Genomic DNA, 18,746 nt, shown 5'->3' with positions numbered 1-18,746 from the left:
TCAGAATACTTTTTTTCTCTTAGGTCTAAGTCTTTGAAATTCCCTTAATCATAGAGATTTATTGTATTTTTATTAGCTTTTAAAATTTTCTTTTAGAATTGTTGCTATTGTTCTCTCTTAAATAGTGTTTTTATTGATTACTTTGTTTTAGTTCTTGTCCATTCAGAACATGCATATATTGCAAGGTTTTTCAAAACAGAACATTTTAGTTTTTTCATTCAAACAAGGGAATATTTATTTTTCATCTGTATGCTGTTTCTCCATACATGGCAAACCTTCCCATGACTCTCTTTCTAAAAATTTAGAAGTGACCATTTCATTATTAATAATATTCATACTATTAGAATATATTACACACCCTGATCTGGAGTTGCAGTTTGATGTATTGGTCCAATTTAATAATGTGAATGATTATACAAGAACATGATTTCTGTAGAAAAATAAGGACTTCTGAAGCATAGAAATTACAAGTAAACCCACATATATCTTGTATTTCAAGAGCACTTTAATCATGCTAGTTGTGGCAGGAACAACATCATTATCCTTTTTCTACTACAGATTAGTTTTTGTCTATGTTGTATAAACAGTTTGTTTTTGAATCTCTTGACAGGTACAGACAAGTAACAAAGCTGAAGTTGATAGAAATTCAAAAGGTTACATGAGGGAAATGTGTTGTTGTTTGGTTGGTTTGGTTGTTATTTTCTGATAGGTGCCTTTCAATTGAAGAGCATGATTTGCTTCAAATCTTAGTTAAATCCTCGCCTCCTAAGGGCTATGTCTTTATCCACCAAACAAATGGCTTGGTTTCATTTTTCGAAAAACTTCCATAATTAAGGCGAGGAAACAGTCAACTTGCACAGGTATGAAAGGTTAAAAAAAAAAAAGTGATAAATTCTCTGATGGTTTGATCATGATGAGTAATATGCAGAATTGGTCAGAAAATGTCAGTATATTTTCTGTCATCTTTTTAGATTACAGAATTGCAAGTAATGGCAAATAGGAAGAATTCAACATAAGTGCAATGGAAATTAATAGATTAAATTTGAATTATATTCCTAGTTCTGTATTTTAACATTTATCACTTTTCCTAAATTTTCTTTTAACTTCACAGTTTAGCAGAAGATTTGCAAAAATTGACCAAGAAGTATGTCAGAACCTATATCTCAGATTTCTGCCCCTGGAAATAATCCCTGGACCCAGACCAGGGTGCAAAATGGTTCACATATGCAGTGCTTGGCCTAGTGCCTTAAGGATGTTTTAGACAATCCCAAATTTCCATTTAATCCCATATTCTGTTTCTCTGGCTCTGAGAAATTATTATTTTTAGGATTTCTTCTGGTTCGTGTTGCCTAAAATACTGTGCTGGCCATGTCAGTCCTAAGAGTGATATTTTAATGTTATGTTGTCAGGGATATTTCTTGCATGTCCTGAAGTATGGTGTGTTTGAGAAGTACAGATTTCAGTGGCTGGGAGGTCTGTGGACAAAAGGAACGAAGCCTGACATAGTCCTGTTTATACTCCCTACAGACTGTTGTTTCAGCAGCATATTTTTTGCCAGAACCATGCCAGAGTTACATTTCAGGAGGAATTAGTTGTTTGATTCCAGATTACCCTGGCATAAAGTAATATGCATATGGTGTGGGTGCTCATGGTTGCAATATCCAAGAATGAAGCAACTGGCTTTCTTAATTTATCATACAGAAAGATGATACCAGAAACTATATAAACCATAGCTGATAATAAGCCTGCATTCAGGCATGTTCTAACTGGTTTTAAAGTACTAAAGTGCTTGCACATCTCTGTCCTGCTGTTTGAAAGAACTACCTCTCTTTGATTTCAATTGGTGATTTATATTTAAAAAAAAAAAAAAAAAAGAAACATTTGCTATATCTCAATATGTTTTGATGCTTAAAATTAAAAATAATACGGCTACTGCTCTTAAAGAAAGAATACTTTTAACCCATTAATCTTTGTCACATCCAGAATTCTTATCTAAAATGTAACCTTTACAATGGTCAGAAGAATTTTTTGTAATTTTCAAGTTGCCTTCAATGCCAGTTTTAAACTCAATTCACTTTCTTGAGTTACTTTAAGTGAACTGAATATATTTTATTCATTAATTCCCCTTCATAGGTAGGAATAGCGTTTCTACATATGTTCACCTCCCTTTAAGGGGTGTCATCTAATTTTTCTTCTTTCTTCTGTAAGAAATTTGCTGCGACATCTCTACAGATACATCATGAAAATGTAATCAGGAGATATCCAAATGCAAAGAAAGAGAAATCGAAAATACTGATTAATTATTTACTTCATAGTTTTAATTTAGTGTTAGCACTTTTAGTCTGATGAAACTTTTGGTGTGATTTGGGGACTTTCTGTTCTGTGTGTACAAATTGCATGGTAAAAATTACATCTTCCTGAAAGCTGAGTGTAAATTGTAATAATCAGCATAATATAATCCTTATTATATTTTTAGGTTTTGTCTTCTATAGTTCATTAATAGCTGTATGAACCTTCTGGTCTAAAATTACTTGTTTCTAACAAAATAATAAGTGAAGTAATCAGCATGCATTTCTGTGGTAATTCAAAAATAATGGTAGGAAATAATTACTAATTCTCACAGTCTGTCACTTTTATACATTGAAATCAGATGCAATTTATCTTTTCTGGATGTTAAATATATGTTTTAGCTGCTTATTAATATTTGCTTTTGTTTCTAACACATTTTTTATGTAGAAAGAAAGTGTGTGGTATTGTGGCTTACTAAAACAGTGTATTGATGCTACAGCATTCAGAGCTGGTCTTTTTTCAGTGTGTTTCAGGTGTTTTATAAAAGCCTACTCAGATAATAATAACAGGACACTTTGATCCCTATTAATGTAATGTGTATCTCTGTTACAAAATACATCCAAAGATAAGGTGAAATAGTACAAGTAATTAGTAAAAACATGCCCAAGACTTCTCTTATATGAAGTCTAAAGTTGTGACTAATTTACTGCCATCTTGAATAAAAGCATATTATTTCTAATGTATTTGCTGGAGACACTGTAGTGAAAATATTATTTCAACAGGTGCTAGCATTGACAAATACGGTACTAGGATATTAAGAGTGATCTTGCTCTCCATATTTTTAAATATTTTTTAACTTTGGTTCCGGGAAAAAAAAAATTAAATAACAGGTGGAAGGTGGAAGTATAAAGGAACTGATGGAGCCAGTAGGCTGAATTCTGTGGTTCTCTCAACTCTGTGATTTTGCAGGATCAACTTCAACAAGAAAAGGTCTTTTTAGAAGGAGTTTTATTTGCTCTTTCTATAACCATGTTTTCCAGATGTTGGGTCAGTGGAGGGACTTGCTTATCACAGAGCTTGGGACACTCTGTATTGGACCAGTTCAACCACATCCTCAATTACAAGGCACACCGTTGACCAGAGACGTCGAGGAGCATTCAACAGGGAAGCAGTAATAACAATGTCTGAAGATGATCATCCACATGTGTTAGCTCTAGATGAATGTCAAAAGTACGTATTATGATGATGAAGATTTTACCAAATTTTGATTTTTATAACTAATGTCAAGAACACATCAGCACTTTTTCACTTCTTTATTTCAGTCATCTAATACAGCTGAACCCTATGAAGGTTTAGTGGATTTCTTGTTTTACAAGACAAACTTTAGTATAATTTTTTTAAAGCAATCATAGAGTGAAGCTACAACATTTTGTATGTTTTTATGTTTCAGATCAAATATTAATTGCATTTTCATGGTACATTAAAAATCCAAGCTGGTTTCAAGAAAAGTCAGCTAATGCAAATTGGCAGTCTCACTCCCCCACACACCACTTTCGATGAGTGTATAAATTACATCCACAGCTCATTCCATAACATTTTGTCTACCATTATTCAACATCAGCCATGGGCCTGATGTGCCCACTGTAGAACATACCAAGGTCACTTGATTCCCTATTATCTCTCTTTTACATACCAGTTCTTTAGCATGTATTTTTTCTGTTGTTCATTCCATAAAGAGAATTAAATCATAAAATGTATCTTATGGTTTTCTTTATTATTTTGATTATAATACAGCTTAATGTTTTGGACTAACTGGAATGAGCAGCTCCCAAGCATCATGAGATCTACCCTCTCAGGCAAGAATGCACAGGTTATCATTAGTACAGATATTCTGACACCAAATGGACTTACCATTGATCATAGGGCGGAGAAACTTTACTTTTCAGATGGCAGCTTGGGAAAAATTGAAAGGTGTGAATATGATGGATCACAAAGATATGTAAGTAAAATATAAATCAGAAATATATTCACTGGAAATGTCAATTTGCATTTGTTACCATCTTTAAAATGAACAAAATGTTACAAAAATAATGTTTCTTCTACTATTAGTTGTGTATTAGATCTTAAACTGAAAAATAATCTGAACAAGCAGTAGTGCTCTATTAACTCAGTACATTCCAATTTGTGAAACTCTGAATATGCAGACCATTACCATACTCTCTACATTGGTATTAGCCCTGAAGCACCACTGCACTAAAAAAATCTGTATAAACTTGAAAAATGTGGGGAAAAATGTAGAAATAAGTAGAAGACAGAGATTCTCTACTTGTCATAGGAGAATCATAATTTTTCTTTGTGTGCCAAACTTTGCTGAAACCACCAGAATTTCTTTTGCGTAATGCTTATGAGTGTGTTACTCTACAAATCTTATTTTCTACTTTTCTAAATCTCAATTTTAAAATATGTTTGTACTCCTTTATTCTTCTATCATCATACATTTTGGTGCTGGAGTGCTCAATTAGCTTAAGTAGATGTTTTGCTTGGAATATGTTAAAGGTAGTTGATCTGTGTTCACAATATTCTTGCATGTTTAGCTCTACATTTCTCATATTTCATGAGGCCTTCCATTCAGAGACTTCGTACCTCCCAAAGTACACGATAAAGTAAATGAAGAACGTGTCACTAAACACCTTGTTTAGTTTATTAGTAGTAAATTTAAAAATAATATTATTTTCTGTGCTTTAAATGTTTTACTAGAAAATACCCGTTTCTAGAGTGGATATTCTTATGTTTTTCTTCTAGATCAACAGGAATTCTTAAGTCATTTTCTTACACTTTATTTATTTTTTCCTGTTAGATTTGATTTTTTTTCCCATACATTTTGCCTACATTTTCACTTTTTGGTCCATACCTCTGTCTTGTACTGCTCCTTTTTTTCTGTTTTCCTTTGGTGTTTAGTTTTGCTTTCCTGATCCTGCACAGGATAGAACAAAATATGCATTGCAAACATGAAATGGGGGATGATGTAGTTTAATTGCAAAAACCATTACTAAAATTCCACCTTTTCATCAAGACCTCTGGCTTTCAATTTGCATCAGCAAGACAAACTAGTCATTTAATTTCTTCAGGCATTGATTGTTGACACTTCTACCTCTTCTAGTGTATCATCTCTTTGTTTGTCTTTCTGCACTTTTAACTCTCCTCTGTTACATTAAAAAAGCTCCTAAAAGTAGTAAGATTTGCTGTTACAAGTTACAACAGCATTCTGAAGGCTTTTTTGGGAGCTGTAGTGGGTGACTTATACAAAGCTATACTATAGCTATCGCTGTTATCCAATACCAATACCTGTTTTGGGAGAATCAACTAACTCCATTGTCAGAAATGCTGGTCTGAGTTTTCATGTACGATGATGACACACAACGTGTTATGACAGGCAAACAATTTTTCAGGATATAACAACTAACACAGTCAACTAGGGTATTTATCTTTTCATGCTTAGTATGTACAGCTATTTGTCTTTTCTTAATGTTATAAATAATGTAAAATATGGGAGCTAGATAATATGAAATATATAGTCATACCTTCAGAATATGGTTTATTTTCGAAACCTCAAGACCATGGTTCCAAAATTAGCGTCAAACGGCAAAGAATTTCAAAACCTTGATTGCAACCTGTATCAAGAAACATATAGACATAGCAAAATAGTTAATCAGATCCACCATATGTGTCAGGTACAGGTACCTGTTACCTCAGAATAAAATTCAGGAGAACACATATGAGAAAGTTACAAGGTATACATGAAGAAATTTCCTCAAACTTTCCAGCAAAATTTTCTTTCACAGATGTTTTAACTGATATATCCCTTGGAAGAACAGAGGGTAATCAGGAGCTTAAATTTTATAACAATGAGAAGTTCAGGCAGAAAATAATATATTGTCTTTTTCAACATAGCTAACAAAAAGAAGGAAGGATAAACGTGGAGAAATGGAATCGTGTGTGTTTCCCGAGTTCTTTTCTTGCATTAGTTTGGTATTGTCATGTATATCATGCTTCTTCATTCAAATCTTCACTTAAGCTGTATTGACCTCACTGGCAGTGCTTCATCAGAGTTGCTCATCACCTCATAGATGTGTTCTTACTAAGAATGCCAGAATCAAACCACAAAATTGTATTATTGATCTGGTTAAATATTTCTAGGGCAGAAGTGTTTCATTCTTGGTATGTTATCCAGCCTGACGAGATATCCGGTTTCTGTAACATTAGGATGATACAAGTAAAAATTATTCCCGTGTTGTGGTGGTCTGAGATTTTCTAGGGTTTTTCAGCAAGGTCCTGCTCTCAGCCACCCCTAAAGAATACTTTAAACCAATTACCTGTTTCCTCACTGTGTCTGCTTTGATGCTTTCTAGTTTCAGTTAGGTTAACAAAGATAGAAATTGTAGGGTAGAACATGAAATGCTAATGTAATATAATGAATTTCTTTCAGGTAGCTGCTTCTTTCTTTATTCTGCTCACCACAGTAATCTAGTACAATGAATGGATAGAATATAATTTAGCAGTATTGAGTTGTATCTATTAAATGGAGTGTTAGAGTTCATTTAATATGTGGTTGCTGAAGTACTCTTCCAAGTTTGGAAGGTTATTTTTGTTATATTTGTTACTTTTTCTTACTTAAACAATATGCAGTTGTTTTTTGTTTATTTTTTTTAACATTTATTGTTCTACTTTATCAGATCTTTGTTTAAAAATAAATTTGGCAACTGTCATTTTTTGACAATCCCTTCCCTTTTTTCTTCAATTTTTGACCCTGCCTTCCATTCGATTTCACATTGTGGCACAGCCGTATTTGGTTGCTTAGTGTTGCTTTAGGTATAACATTTTAGGCATGAACAGATATTGAGCTGATAAAGCTGATTTTGTTTTAGAACTTTTTTTTTTTCCAGTCTATTGTAAACTATCTTTGCATCTTTGATTTTTTATTTTATTTTATTTTATTTTATTTTATTTTATTTTATTTATTTTTTCTTTTCTCATTCAATATTGTATGCCCTGTAACATTTTACAGATCTGGAACCTACAACTATAATTAGTGATCTGTAAACAGAAGTCTGATTATCTTCTAACATCCAGACTACAATGTTTTGTTCTCAGTTATGTTTTTGTGGGCCTACAGATGTGATTGTTAAAATGCATTTTAGAGGTTTCTCCATGTAAAATCTTTTAGTAATTATAGCCTTCAATTTCTGTAAGACGTGTTTTTATTGTTAGAATCCTGTATTCAAACAGTTAAGCAAAAATAGTTCTGAAGTTGGTGTTCAACTTCCATTTTCAGTAACATTTTATCATGTCTGTTCCATCAGAGTACTTAATACAGAAATGGAAGTTAAAGGTTTCGCTGTGCATTTACGAAAAGCTTGACTTTATGATTGACATCTCAAATTACTTTCCAGACATGTCATTATATTTATTTGAAAGACAAGTGTGACTGAGGACAGTATTGTAATTTTGGTCAATTTTTGGAAGATATTCACCATGACACCAACGTTACTTTAAGAAGCAGGTGGATAAGTCAGTGAGGCAGATCAGAAGTGAGATTGGCCAAGGCAGCTAAAAGAGAGATAAAGAATGCAAAATATTAGCAATTAGAAATGAAGAATGTCTAACTCCATTAAAATCAGAATGTGCTAAAAAGTCTTAGAAAAGATTCTCACTAAGATCTGGTCAGTAGCAGTTACAAAAAGATGCAGATCCTGAACATGGTTCTGAGTTGAAGAATCACACTGATTTATTCTCTCTATCTTAATAAATTATGAGATATGGAAACTAACCTGAACAAAAAAAATGTCCACCAGAAGTCAGATGTTTTAATAAGATTGACTGGTTGTCAAGTAATAAAATAAGATTTAGCCCATTCTCTATACAGAAACTATCTAATAAATTTCTACTGATTTTGTGTGATTTTGTTAAATAGAATTAAAAGAAATAATAGGGCAGAAAAAAGGTTATTTTTTTTCTTAAAAAAAGCATGCTGCATCTGCCACCTAGACATTTAAGTTCATCATGTTTTGTCTCTCCTATTCTCCTAATTATGATAGTTTATTGTTAGGTTTGGGACTTTTAAAGCAATTCATTCTTTCTGTGTTTGAAAAGCAGCTGGAATTGCAGATAATCTTGGAAATTAACAGTACCGGAAGTGAAGTTTTGGCAGCTTTTTTAATTTTCTCTATTCTTCAGCAGTATAAATATATTAGTTGTAATGGGAATGTTCTGTTCTTGATTCTTTTCTGTTGCAAATCTGATCAAAAAGAACGTATGTTTCTTGAATTTCCACATGCCTGTATTTTCCACCAGCCTATGTCAGAAGAAGTACAGAACCTATGCAAAGAGTAAAATGCCCCCTAGCTTCTACACTTGCTAAGGTGTTTTGCCAGGGATTTCACTTAATTATCATTGGTGAGTTGCTTTATTTAAATAGTTCTGTAAATTAATGCTAAGATTGAAATTGATGAAAGAGTGGCAATAAAGTCCTCTAATGCATGGAAGCTAGATGGCTGGCTGACAGCGATGTGACAGTGTTAACTTGGGTCTGTTTGCAAAAATATCTTGATGTGCAACGTTGGTAACCTGACAGAAATTAACTGAAAGAAGGAATTAATTAAAAGACAACAATAATTTATAAGGATATGGAGAATAAGATTATTTTTAAAACCACATGTTCTCACAAAATTGTAATAGAGATTGGCATACATTTAACACTCGATGAGGATTCCCATTATCATTCATAATATTGAAAATTAGTATTGTGTAATTAATACACATGTAGTTGCAAAGAACCTTGTCAAGAGTCGTAATTTATAGAGATAAATACTTCCCATTTGAATGGTGCTGAAAAGTCCAGGTCTGCTAATAAATAGTTGCTTAAATATTTATTTCATCTAAACTGCAAATGTGAGTAGTAGCAGGAACACTGCAAGTTTAGTATTGCAGCTTGGTTTTCAGAAACTTAAACATGTTCATTTCTAGCATGGAGAAGCATTGAATACTGCAGAGTTAGGGCACCTTCTTAATCTTGAAGGCAGAGTTGTAGTGGGAAAAAATGTTTTATTATTCCAGGAAATTGAATTTAGATGTCCTCTATACTAGGTGATTTCTTTGCATGATGACAAAGATTTATTTTAATATGGGATTGACCATATTACTTTTTTCTCCTGCTATCATTTAAAAAACATGGCACACATCACCCACGGGCAGGTAGGCTGAATAGTGTACCAGCTGGCTCTGCGTGCACCGTGCAGCCCATGTGCATATGTGCAGTCAGCATGAGTAGCTCAAATTCATCAGATGTTGCTGTGTGTATGCGAATAATTATCCTCTATATTTCAAGTCGATTTCCATGAACTTATGCCATTACTAAAAAGGCCTTTGGGAAAGAGGAAAAAGGACATATAGGAGATGAAAAAAACATGGTAGCCTAGGTAGAGATATAGGCTGAACACTGACAATTATAAAAAGGAATGATTTCTGTTGGGTTGTTTAAGATACTCTTTTTCAGTCTTTATCCCAACTTACCTATGATAAGCAGAAGCTAGATATATAAATAAAGTTTTTCATGCCATCCTGGATTAGAATTGTTCCGACTTTTTATACATGTAGCTAAGTCACTAATTTTCACAGAGAAACATAAAAGAATGAAATGCAACAAGTGTGTTTAGAATATTATTTGTTTTCATTATCTTTCAAAAATTCTAATGGAAAAAATAATGACTCCCTTCCAGTAATTCTGCTGTTCAGACAAAATTGAATTTTAAACTAGAGGACAGATTACAAATGTGTTACGTTCTTCAGAACAGTAACTGTACATGTTAAATTTTTCATTCCAATAAGCAGAAAGAAAGAACATATATGAAAATATTTTAGAAGAGATGATATTTAGACAAATTAAATTAATTGTATTTCTGCAGTTTTCATTCAAACTGCAGTTTATAACTTCTTTCTAGGCTTTAAACTGATAATTAGTATGGTGACTGAGGACCTTTTTTTTTATAATTTGCTGATCTTAAAACACAAAACGTTTTTTGTGTGTCGCGTTCAAGTTTCTAATGTCATCATAGTAACACTCCAATTCTGAAACTTGCTTCTCAGTTTGATTCATAAAGACACAATTTGTAGACTTTCTGCCTTTCTACAGTATCTCTTTTTCTCTGTTCTGTTCAGGCTATTAAGCAGGTAGTGTACTGAGCAGGTATTTTTATAGGTACATTTAGTTAAATTGTGGTTTTTTACTTACAGAGTTATGAAACTTTGAAGTATCAATAAGTTAACCCTTGCAGTGTCATTTTAAGACATTTTAAGTGTTATCTCATTTTTCCAGGTGCTGTAAGAATAGAAGAATAAATGTTTTGTTTAAGACTATTATGAAACTAACATTTCTTTTTCAGAGACACCAGTCCTTTTCATGTTCCTCTTCTGTACTTATGTATTCTAGGTAATTGTTAAATCCGGACCAGGCACCTTTCTCAGCCTGGCAGTATATGATGATTATATCTTTTGGTCAGATGGGGTGAGAAGAGCTATTCTGCGTTCCAGTAAATATACAGGAGGAGATACAAAAGTTCTTCGTTCTGATATCCCACATCAGCCAATGGGCATTATTGCTGTTGCCAATGATACTAACAGTTGTAAGTTACAAAAGAAAATACACTATTTTATTGATTCCATATCACTTGTTTCAGGAATTTTACTTAGTTTTAATACAGTTAAAAGATTTTACATTTCATAAATTCTTGTTGTATGAACTGCTAACAAATGGTGAGATATAACCTCTTCCCCATGTAACTAAATAGTATTGAAAGGACATTGTCTGCTACAGGCATTCTTGTGATAGTAGCTAAATCATTTCTTGTCAAATACCTGCGGTTTTGAATGTTGTGGGTTTTGTTTAGTGATTATATTCAAAATAACTCCATTTGTTTAGCTTTAACATGCTAGCCTCTGAGGCATGCTGACATTTTCATCTGACTAATAAAACATGAACCAATTGCCCATAAATCTGAAATACGGTGATCTTTGCTCTCTCTAAGATGTTGGCCGTTGAAGCAAATTTAATAAAACAGAGTCCATCTTTTCCTGTTTGTTTTTCAGGTGAATTATCTCCTTGTGCACAAATGAACGGTGGCTGTCATGATTTATGCCTTCTGACTCCTGACGGACGAGTGAACTGTTCATGTAGAGGGGATAGAATACTGGTAGATGATAACAGATGTGTGAGTAAGTAATACTAGCTGATGCAGTGCTTTTTCTGTGGTGTGATGCAGTTGACTATCACAAGCAAAGATAGTTGACCCAAGTCATTAATTTGGTTGCTCATATATACTGTAAAAATTGCTCTAGCAGTGTTTACAAATTTTTTGAAAGCTTAGCACATAACAGGCTTTTAACTAATTTATGTCTCACAAGACTTTTGGGAGGTTAAAAAGCATTAATATTTATTCCCTCCTTAAATTCCAATTTGGGTAGTTGTATTCTACTTAACATTTCTTATTTGCTGTTTCTTTCTGTTGAGTGCTTTTATTTCATGTTGTGGTGGTTTTGCTCAGCTGGGCAGCTGAGCTCCACCACAGCTGCTCTCTGTCCCCCTCCTTAAAGGGAAAGGGAGAGAAAATACAATGATAAGGGCAAGGAGATCACTCAACAATCGTTACAGGCAAAACAGACTCAGCATGGGGAGATTAATAAAATTCATTACCTATTACTAACTAGGGAGAGCAGTGAGACGTTCAAAACAAACTAAAAACACCTTCTTCCACCTCCTCCTCCCGAGCAGCGCAGGGGAACGGGGAATGGGGGCTGCAGTCAGTCTACAGCACTTTGTCTCTGCCACTCCTTCATGGCCACTCTCTGCCCCTGTTCCACATGGGGTCCCTCCCACAGGATGCCGTCCTTCACGAACTGATCCTGCGTGGGCTTCCCACAGGCAGCAGTTCTTCAAGAACTGCTCCCACATGGCTCCGTTCCATGGGTTCCATCTGTCAGAAGCAAACTGCTCCAGCACAGGTCCCCCACGGGCGGCAGCTGCCCCCAGACCCCCTGCTCCTATGTGGGCTCCTCTCCACGGGCTGCAGCTCCGGCCCGGGGCCTGCTCCTGCGGGGGCTCTCCATGGGCCGCAGCCTCCTCCAGGCCACATCCACCTGCTCCACCAGGGGCTCCTCCACTGGCTGCAGCGTGGAGATCTGCTCCGTGTGGGACCCATGGGCTGCAGGGGGACAGCCTGCTCCACCAGGGGCCTCTCCGCAGGCCGCAAGGGAACTGCTGCTGCGTGCCTGGACCACCTCCTGCCCTCCTGCTGCACTGCCCTTGGGGGCTGCAGGGCTGGCTCTCACTCCTCACTCTCCCAGCTGCTGTTGTGCAGCAGTTTTTTCCCTTTCTTTAATCTGCTTTGACAGACTTGCAAACAACATCGCTTATTGGCTTGGCTCTGGCCAGCAGCAGGTCCCTTTGGAGCTGGCTGAAACTGGCCCTTACCTGACATGGGGCAGCTGCTGGGCTCTGCTTACAGAGGCCGCCCCTGCAGCCTCCCACTACCACAACCTTGCCACATAAACCCAATACACATGTCCTAAAATATATAAAATAATTGTAACTTATTAACTAAGGCTGTCGTACTTAATCATGCAGAGTCTGTGTTTGAGCAGTTGGCCAATATATGTGGGTAGACTACTTGGAAATTGGTTTTCTATTTGTTTGGTTGATTGGTTTTTTGTTTGTTTTGTTTTGTTTTGACAATGTTCTGCTCAAATTTTCTTCTTCCTACATCTTTCCATGCTGCCTCTGAACCAGTATGTCTCAACACATAAGGAAAATAAGAAATAACTATTCTTTCAAGTTCACCAGTGGTTCAGAATATGTGGTCATCCATTGTAGCTTCATAAGATCACAATTTCCCTATGCGGAATTGGTTTTTATGAACATGGAACTATGTGCTGGAAGGATGTGAAATGTACACATAACATACTGCCAGTGAAGATTCTTGAGACAAAGCTTTAGTAAAATTCAAAGAGGAATTAGATGATTATATGGATAATAAGACTACACTGACTACTTGTCAGTAGTAACTACTTGTTACAACTAAACAGTTCTGAAAGGCATTAAAATCTTTTGTTTCTGAAAATTGGGATTTGAAGCAATCTATACAAGGGTTTACTGTCAGACTTCAACTGAGGGCAAACTATCCATACATTTTGATTTTGATTTTTTTTTTTTTTGGGGGGGGGGGCTCTTTCTTTAAAGATTACAGTCTAAAATATTGAACTAGATGAACTACAGATCTAACTTCTAACTGAGGATGATTTTTCCTAATATCTTACCTCTTACAATGCTGAAAAAGGGGGGGAAAAAAAGAAGGATAAAGCATTGCTGTGATAACATGATTGAAATTTAAAGGACTCTATAAATTATATTGAGGATCAGATCTCACCTTGTCTGGAATCCATATTTGTGTTTTTCTTCATATTTGACTCAAATCAAGAATTATTTTCAAATTATGTTGGCTTGACTTTTGCATGTAGTGGACATCTGTTCCTCCTGAAATTGTGCAGAAGTAATTATAATGGAAACAAACAAAAAAAAAACAAAACATACTAAATAGATACAATTTCCCCATTCTTCCTCTTGATTTGTCCTGTATACTTCTCCTTTCTCTCAGCTTTGATATTTCATTCAGATCCATGCATATATAGCAAACGTACTGTAACAAAGTTCACAACCAAATCATTCTGTGTAAATACTGCAATACTTTCTTAGTTTTTTTTAACTGAACTAACAGAAAATCAATATGCAAGGGAAAGCAGAAATCAAAATATTAAATGTACATCTCTCCTATAAAATAGTAGATAAAATATTTGTTCTGTAAAGGAGAGAACACAAAATTTTCATGTCTACCAATGATTTTTTTCTGAATAAAAAGAAGTGAAGTATAAACAACAAGTTTTCTTCATCATGTGTTAAGCTAACCCTTTAACATTGTGTGTAGTACATTGATCCTGGCACTTGTGTACACACTGAGCAGCAGTGCAGTACACCATGACAGAGCTGAGTCCAAATTAACCACTAGGTAATGCTGAGAGTTTACTTCTTGCTCTTGGATGTGCTATATTGAAGAGCTTTTTAAACATCTCCTAAGAAATGATTATATAGAAGCTGTGGATAAGCATGTAGGTAAAGAAATGTTGAGAACAGCAATAACAAAGTCATCATCTCATCAGAGTCACTGCCTTTAACTTGCTTCACTACATGTTCACACATATTCATGGATCTCTCTTTATTCATGTATATATATATATATGTATATATATATATATATATCTTTTACAGGCTCTCTCCTACCTTGCATTGGAATTCTGCCCCAACATGAAATGTCTGAGAAGTATTTGTTATTTAGATATTGGTCCTCACTCCTGTGAAATATCAAAAAATGTACAATTCAGTTATCAGTCTAGCAGGCCACTACTGTGTGGGAGCTTTTAAATTTTGATGCTGTGGGTTTTTTTGTAATTTGGTGTTCTAAAACTGTGGAGGAGATTAATATAAATGCAGCCAAATATTGCTCTCATTTTCACGAAGGGTAACAGGTATAAAAATAATGTGTTGATATATTTTATTTTTAGCTAAGAATTCTACTTGCAACATTTATTCTGAGTTTGAATGTGGAAATGGTGAATGCATTGATTATCAGCTGACTTGCGATGGCATTGCTCATTGTAAAGACAAGTCTGATGAGAAACATTTTTACTGTGGTGAGTATTTTCAGTTTTTTTGACTTTATGTTATTTCGGTTATACAATTTTATGTTCGTTTCTCTGACTTTTCTACTTGCTTATATCTACTTGCATACTCACTAAAATGCACAACAAGAAGGAAATGCCAAATTACTGACTAAAAAAAAAAATCAACAAAAAAAAACCTGACATTATATGGACAAAATCAATTGTACTTTAAGGTATTTCCTTGCAAACTTCATGTATTAGCTGTCTTATATTTAATACAAAGTGTCTCAAATGCTCTTATATTTCTGTCTCTAAAACAAAAATTAGGAAAAACACAGCTTGGAAACAGCTTAGAAACAACAACAACAAAAACAGCGGTATTTTCAGCTTTAGTTTAACAATCTATATTTCTGTTCCCACGTTTAGTAATATTTTCTCTGTGAATTGAAAGCACTAAAATAGAAGTATAAAATACAAGAATGGCTTTGTAATATAAATCTTTCCACACAAATTTCTGTTTAAGTTAATATCTTTCTTAAGATATAATATCTTAATATTATATCTTAACATTATTCTTCACAGCAATCATTCTGCATCTTGCAACAAATTAGATACAGGGCCATCTACTTTTTACCTTCTTATTTGACCCAAATGGTTCTATCCTGCCCTTATTTTTTTTGTCCTAATAATAATAAGCTGAATCACTTCAATTTTTTTTGTGTGTGTGTGTCCAACTGAATTATGAATTTGCCTGCTACAGCTTTTGAATCACTGCAATTCAGATAATTTTCCTACCTCACTAAGTCACTTTACTGAATCCCTGTGTCCTGCATATTAGGTGAAAACTCCTTGATACCTGTGTGCCATTTCTTAGTCCTTACTTTGTTCTGTATCACAGCCTTGATATCCCTTTTGTTTCCCCTATGAACAATTTCATGTGATTTCAAAACCATTATGTTTATACCCACCTCCTCCACAGTTGAAAATGTCCGCTTTAACTCCCAGAGTTCACCTCTGTCATTCCCAGATTTCACCTCTGTCATTTTAATAGCCAAGGTTGATACTGGATAAAAGAAACAGAATAGCTTTTATTTATTTATTTATTTATTTATTTATTTATTCCACATTTGAAAAAATTAACACCAGCCATCTCAGTACAGTTTGGAAATGATGCTGTCTTCTTTCATCTTCACTTAGTGTCCTGTTACCTTCCAGATTGATAGGTGATAATTGCTCTAATAATTTCATGTTGATCTAATGTTAACATTCCAGCAAATCATCTACTTTTAAATAACTAAGGAAGTTTGTTTGTTTGAATTTGAAAAAAATAAAACACATCAAACAAGGAAATGAGAATCCAGAATATACAAAACAATGCTAGTTACCTGGTGGGCAGAAGCCCTTGAATTACAAGTGACTGCTTCAAATCACCTGAAGGGTAAATGACTTATATCCATGAATTCCTTCTTAGGTTGTCTTACTAAGTAGTGTGTTAACATATTTGTATTTGTGTCTATTCCTTAGACATAAAGAGAAATTATTTTCTACAGCACAAAACACGGTGCAAACAAACAAAAAACACAACCATGTATGTTTTTATATTGATTAAACATATCTGGCTCTACTGTTAGCTTTAGTCATTGATTTCATTCACAGTCCATAGCAGAAAGATTAAGTTTTCATAGTTTCCTGTACTTTTTTTTAGGAGAGGAGAGTAGGTTGAAGGAATAGAGAGAAAGTCATATGGGAACAAATTAGAAAGAAAGCTACAGGTGGTGAAGAATCTCAAAATACTGTTTCTTGTTGTTCCAGAGTAGTTGTCTTATGTATCAGAAGTCAGTTTCAGGTTTACAGAGCTACTAAAACTACTTTATACTTTTTCTTTGATACTGAAAAAATATAAATGCAAGATCCAACAATTTGTATTTATATGAATTTGCCACATATTTTTGTGATGGACATTATATTAGTTTGCAATATTCTTGTGTAAGGTTTGCCTGATTTAAATCAACCATACAGAACTTTTTGCTACATATTAGAAAAAGAGATGTAATTCTGTCATGCACTAGGTCATGCAGAGTATGTTGCTTCCTGAATCTGATGAAGTACAGGATGCTGGATTCATTACTGATTAACTAGTCCAATGAACATTATGAACTTTGTTTATTATTGTGGCTTTAATTCTACAATCCTTAGGGCTTCAGGAAATACTTTACATATGTTAGATATGTTTGAATACTCAAAACTAATACATTCTTCAATGGTGTACTTACTTGAGCAATACCAATACTTATAGTATTAGTATTCAAAAATCCAGGCATACTTAATCCTGTAGATGAACAGATGTCTGTCAGGTATGAAACTTTTATGCTAATATTTTTTATTATTTTAATCTCCATAGTATTGTTGAATTTGGCTTAGGGCAGATTTTTTTTACTTTAGCAATCTAGATTTTTCATGCTGTTTGATCAGAATTTATAACAGTTCTTTTTCCTAGCATCACAAGATAATGAAAATTTGTAGTTAGACTTCCTTTTTTTTCATTCTTTGCCATTCTTCTGTTCTTTCTCATCATGCTTTCATGTATTATTCTTTATCATTCTTCGTGTGCTTATCAGTCCAAGTTGTTGTGTTGGACAAAAACAATTTCAGAAGTTTTTTTTCTGTAGCTTCAAATGCATTTTCACTTAAAATGTCTTTCTGGAGTATGTGTGTTTGTTTTTAATGTAAGGCTATTTCTGTTAATGTATCAAATGTCTAAATGAAATTATGTGCTCCTTTTCCAGAAAATAGAGGCTGTCGAAAGGGTTTCAAACCATGTTCTAATCGCCGTTGTATTTCAAGTAACAAAGTGTGTGATGGTGCAAATGACTGTGGTGACAACTCTGATGAATTTGACTGTAAAGGTAAATGGCAGTTACTTCCAAGGTGGTTTCAGAATTTTACTCTGTAAATATTTCATATGTAAACAGAAGTAATTAGAAAATGCAGATAATTTTACTGGAATTACAGGGATTTGGATTTTTTCTTTATAATTCAAAAACAAGAGCAGGTGCACACTGGTATATTTAAGAGATCATATTTTGGGACTGATTATCAAGACTGAGTTTGGTTTTACACCTACTGTCCTCTACAAGGAGAGGTTTTTTGGGCTAAGGAAAACTCAAAAAATACTATTGCAGCTTCTTCCATGAAGTGATACATGAGGTAGTACCTTTGCCACAGATGGAAAGGATGAAAGATGTGCTATGTTATTTCTTCTCTGCATCTGCTGCACTGTTTCTTCTTTGAAGTAGCCAATGTTCTGTTTCTTTGCTTCTCAGATGCATGACAATGTCTATGTCCTTTGTAAAACTTATCAGAATTGATTTTCTTTTTATATTGAAATTGTTTTTCTTTTTATATCTTAATACATGAATATTTATATTGTGCTTCAGTCAATGAATAAAAATTATTTAGCAGACAACACAAATCCTTCGTTACAATTCAGAAAGTTTGGAGGAGAAATTATGCCGTGTATAACTAAAAATCATGTAACTCTAGTGGCTAGGATTTTTCCGAAAGTACTATGTAGTTTTTAATCTCACAGCTGAATATGAGTAGAGAGAAAAGCATACAGGCAAGAACCCCTATGTGGTGTTAAATAAAAAATTTAAGAGATTCATAAATGGTGCTGGAAGTGCTTGTTTCCTTCT

General features: G+C 34.1%; 1 protein-coding gene across 1 annotated transcript in view; it reads left to right on the top strand.

Annotated features, from left to right (window-relative positions):
- LRP1B (LDL receptor related protein 1B) overlaps window positions 1–18,746 on the top strand; it is a 509,529-nt gene that overhangs the window by 364,152 nt on the left and 126,631 nt on the right. The window contains 6 exon segments of the mRNA XM_050711674.1: window positions 3,330–3,519; window positions 4,084–4,288; window positions 10,775–10,967; window positions 11,431–11,556; window positions 14,953–15,081; window positions 17,838–17,957. Coding sequence (XP_050567631.1) covers window positions 3,330–3,519; window positions 4,084–4,288; window positions 10,775–10,967; window positions 11,431–11,556; window positions 14,953–15,081; window positions 17,838–17,957 — 963 coding nt within the window.

This window comes from Cygnus atratus, chromosome 6, assembly GCF_013377495.2.
Source record: "Cygnus atratus isolate AKBS03 ecotype Queensland, Australia chromosome 6, CAtr_DNAZoo_HiC_assembly, whole genome shotgun sequence".
NCBI lineage: Eukaryota > Metazoa > Chordata > Aves > Anseriformes > Anatidae > Cygnus > Cygnus atratus.
This window is presented reverse-complemented; position numbering and strand designations above follow the sequence as displayed.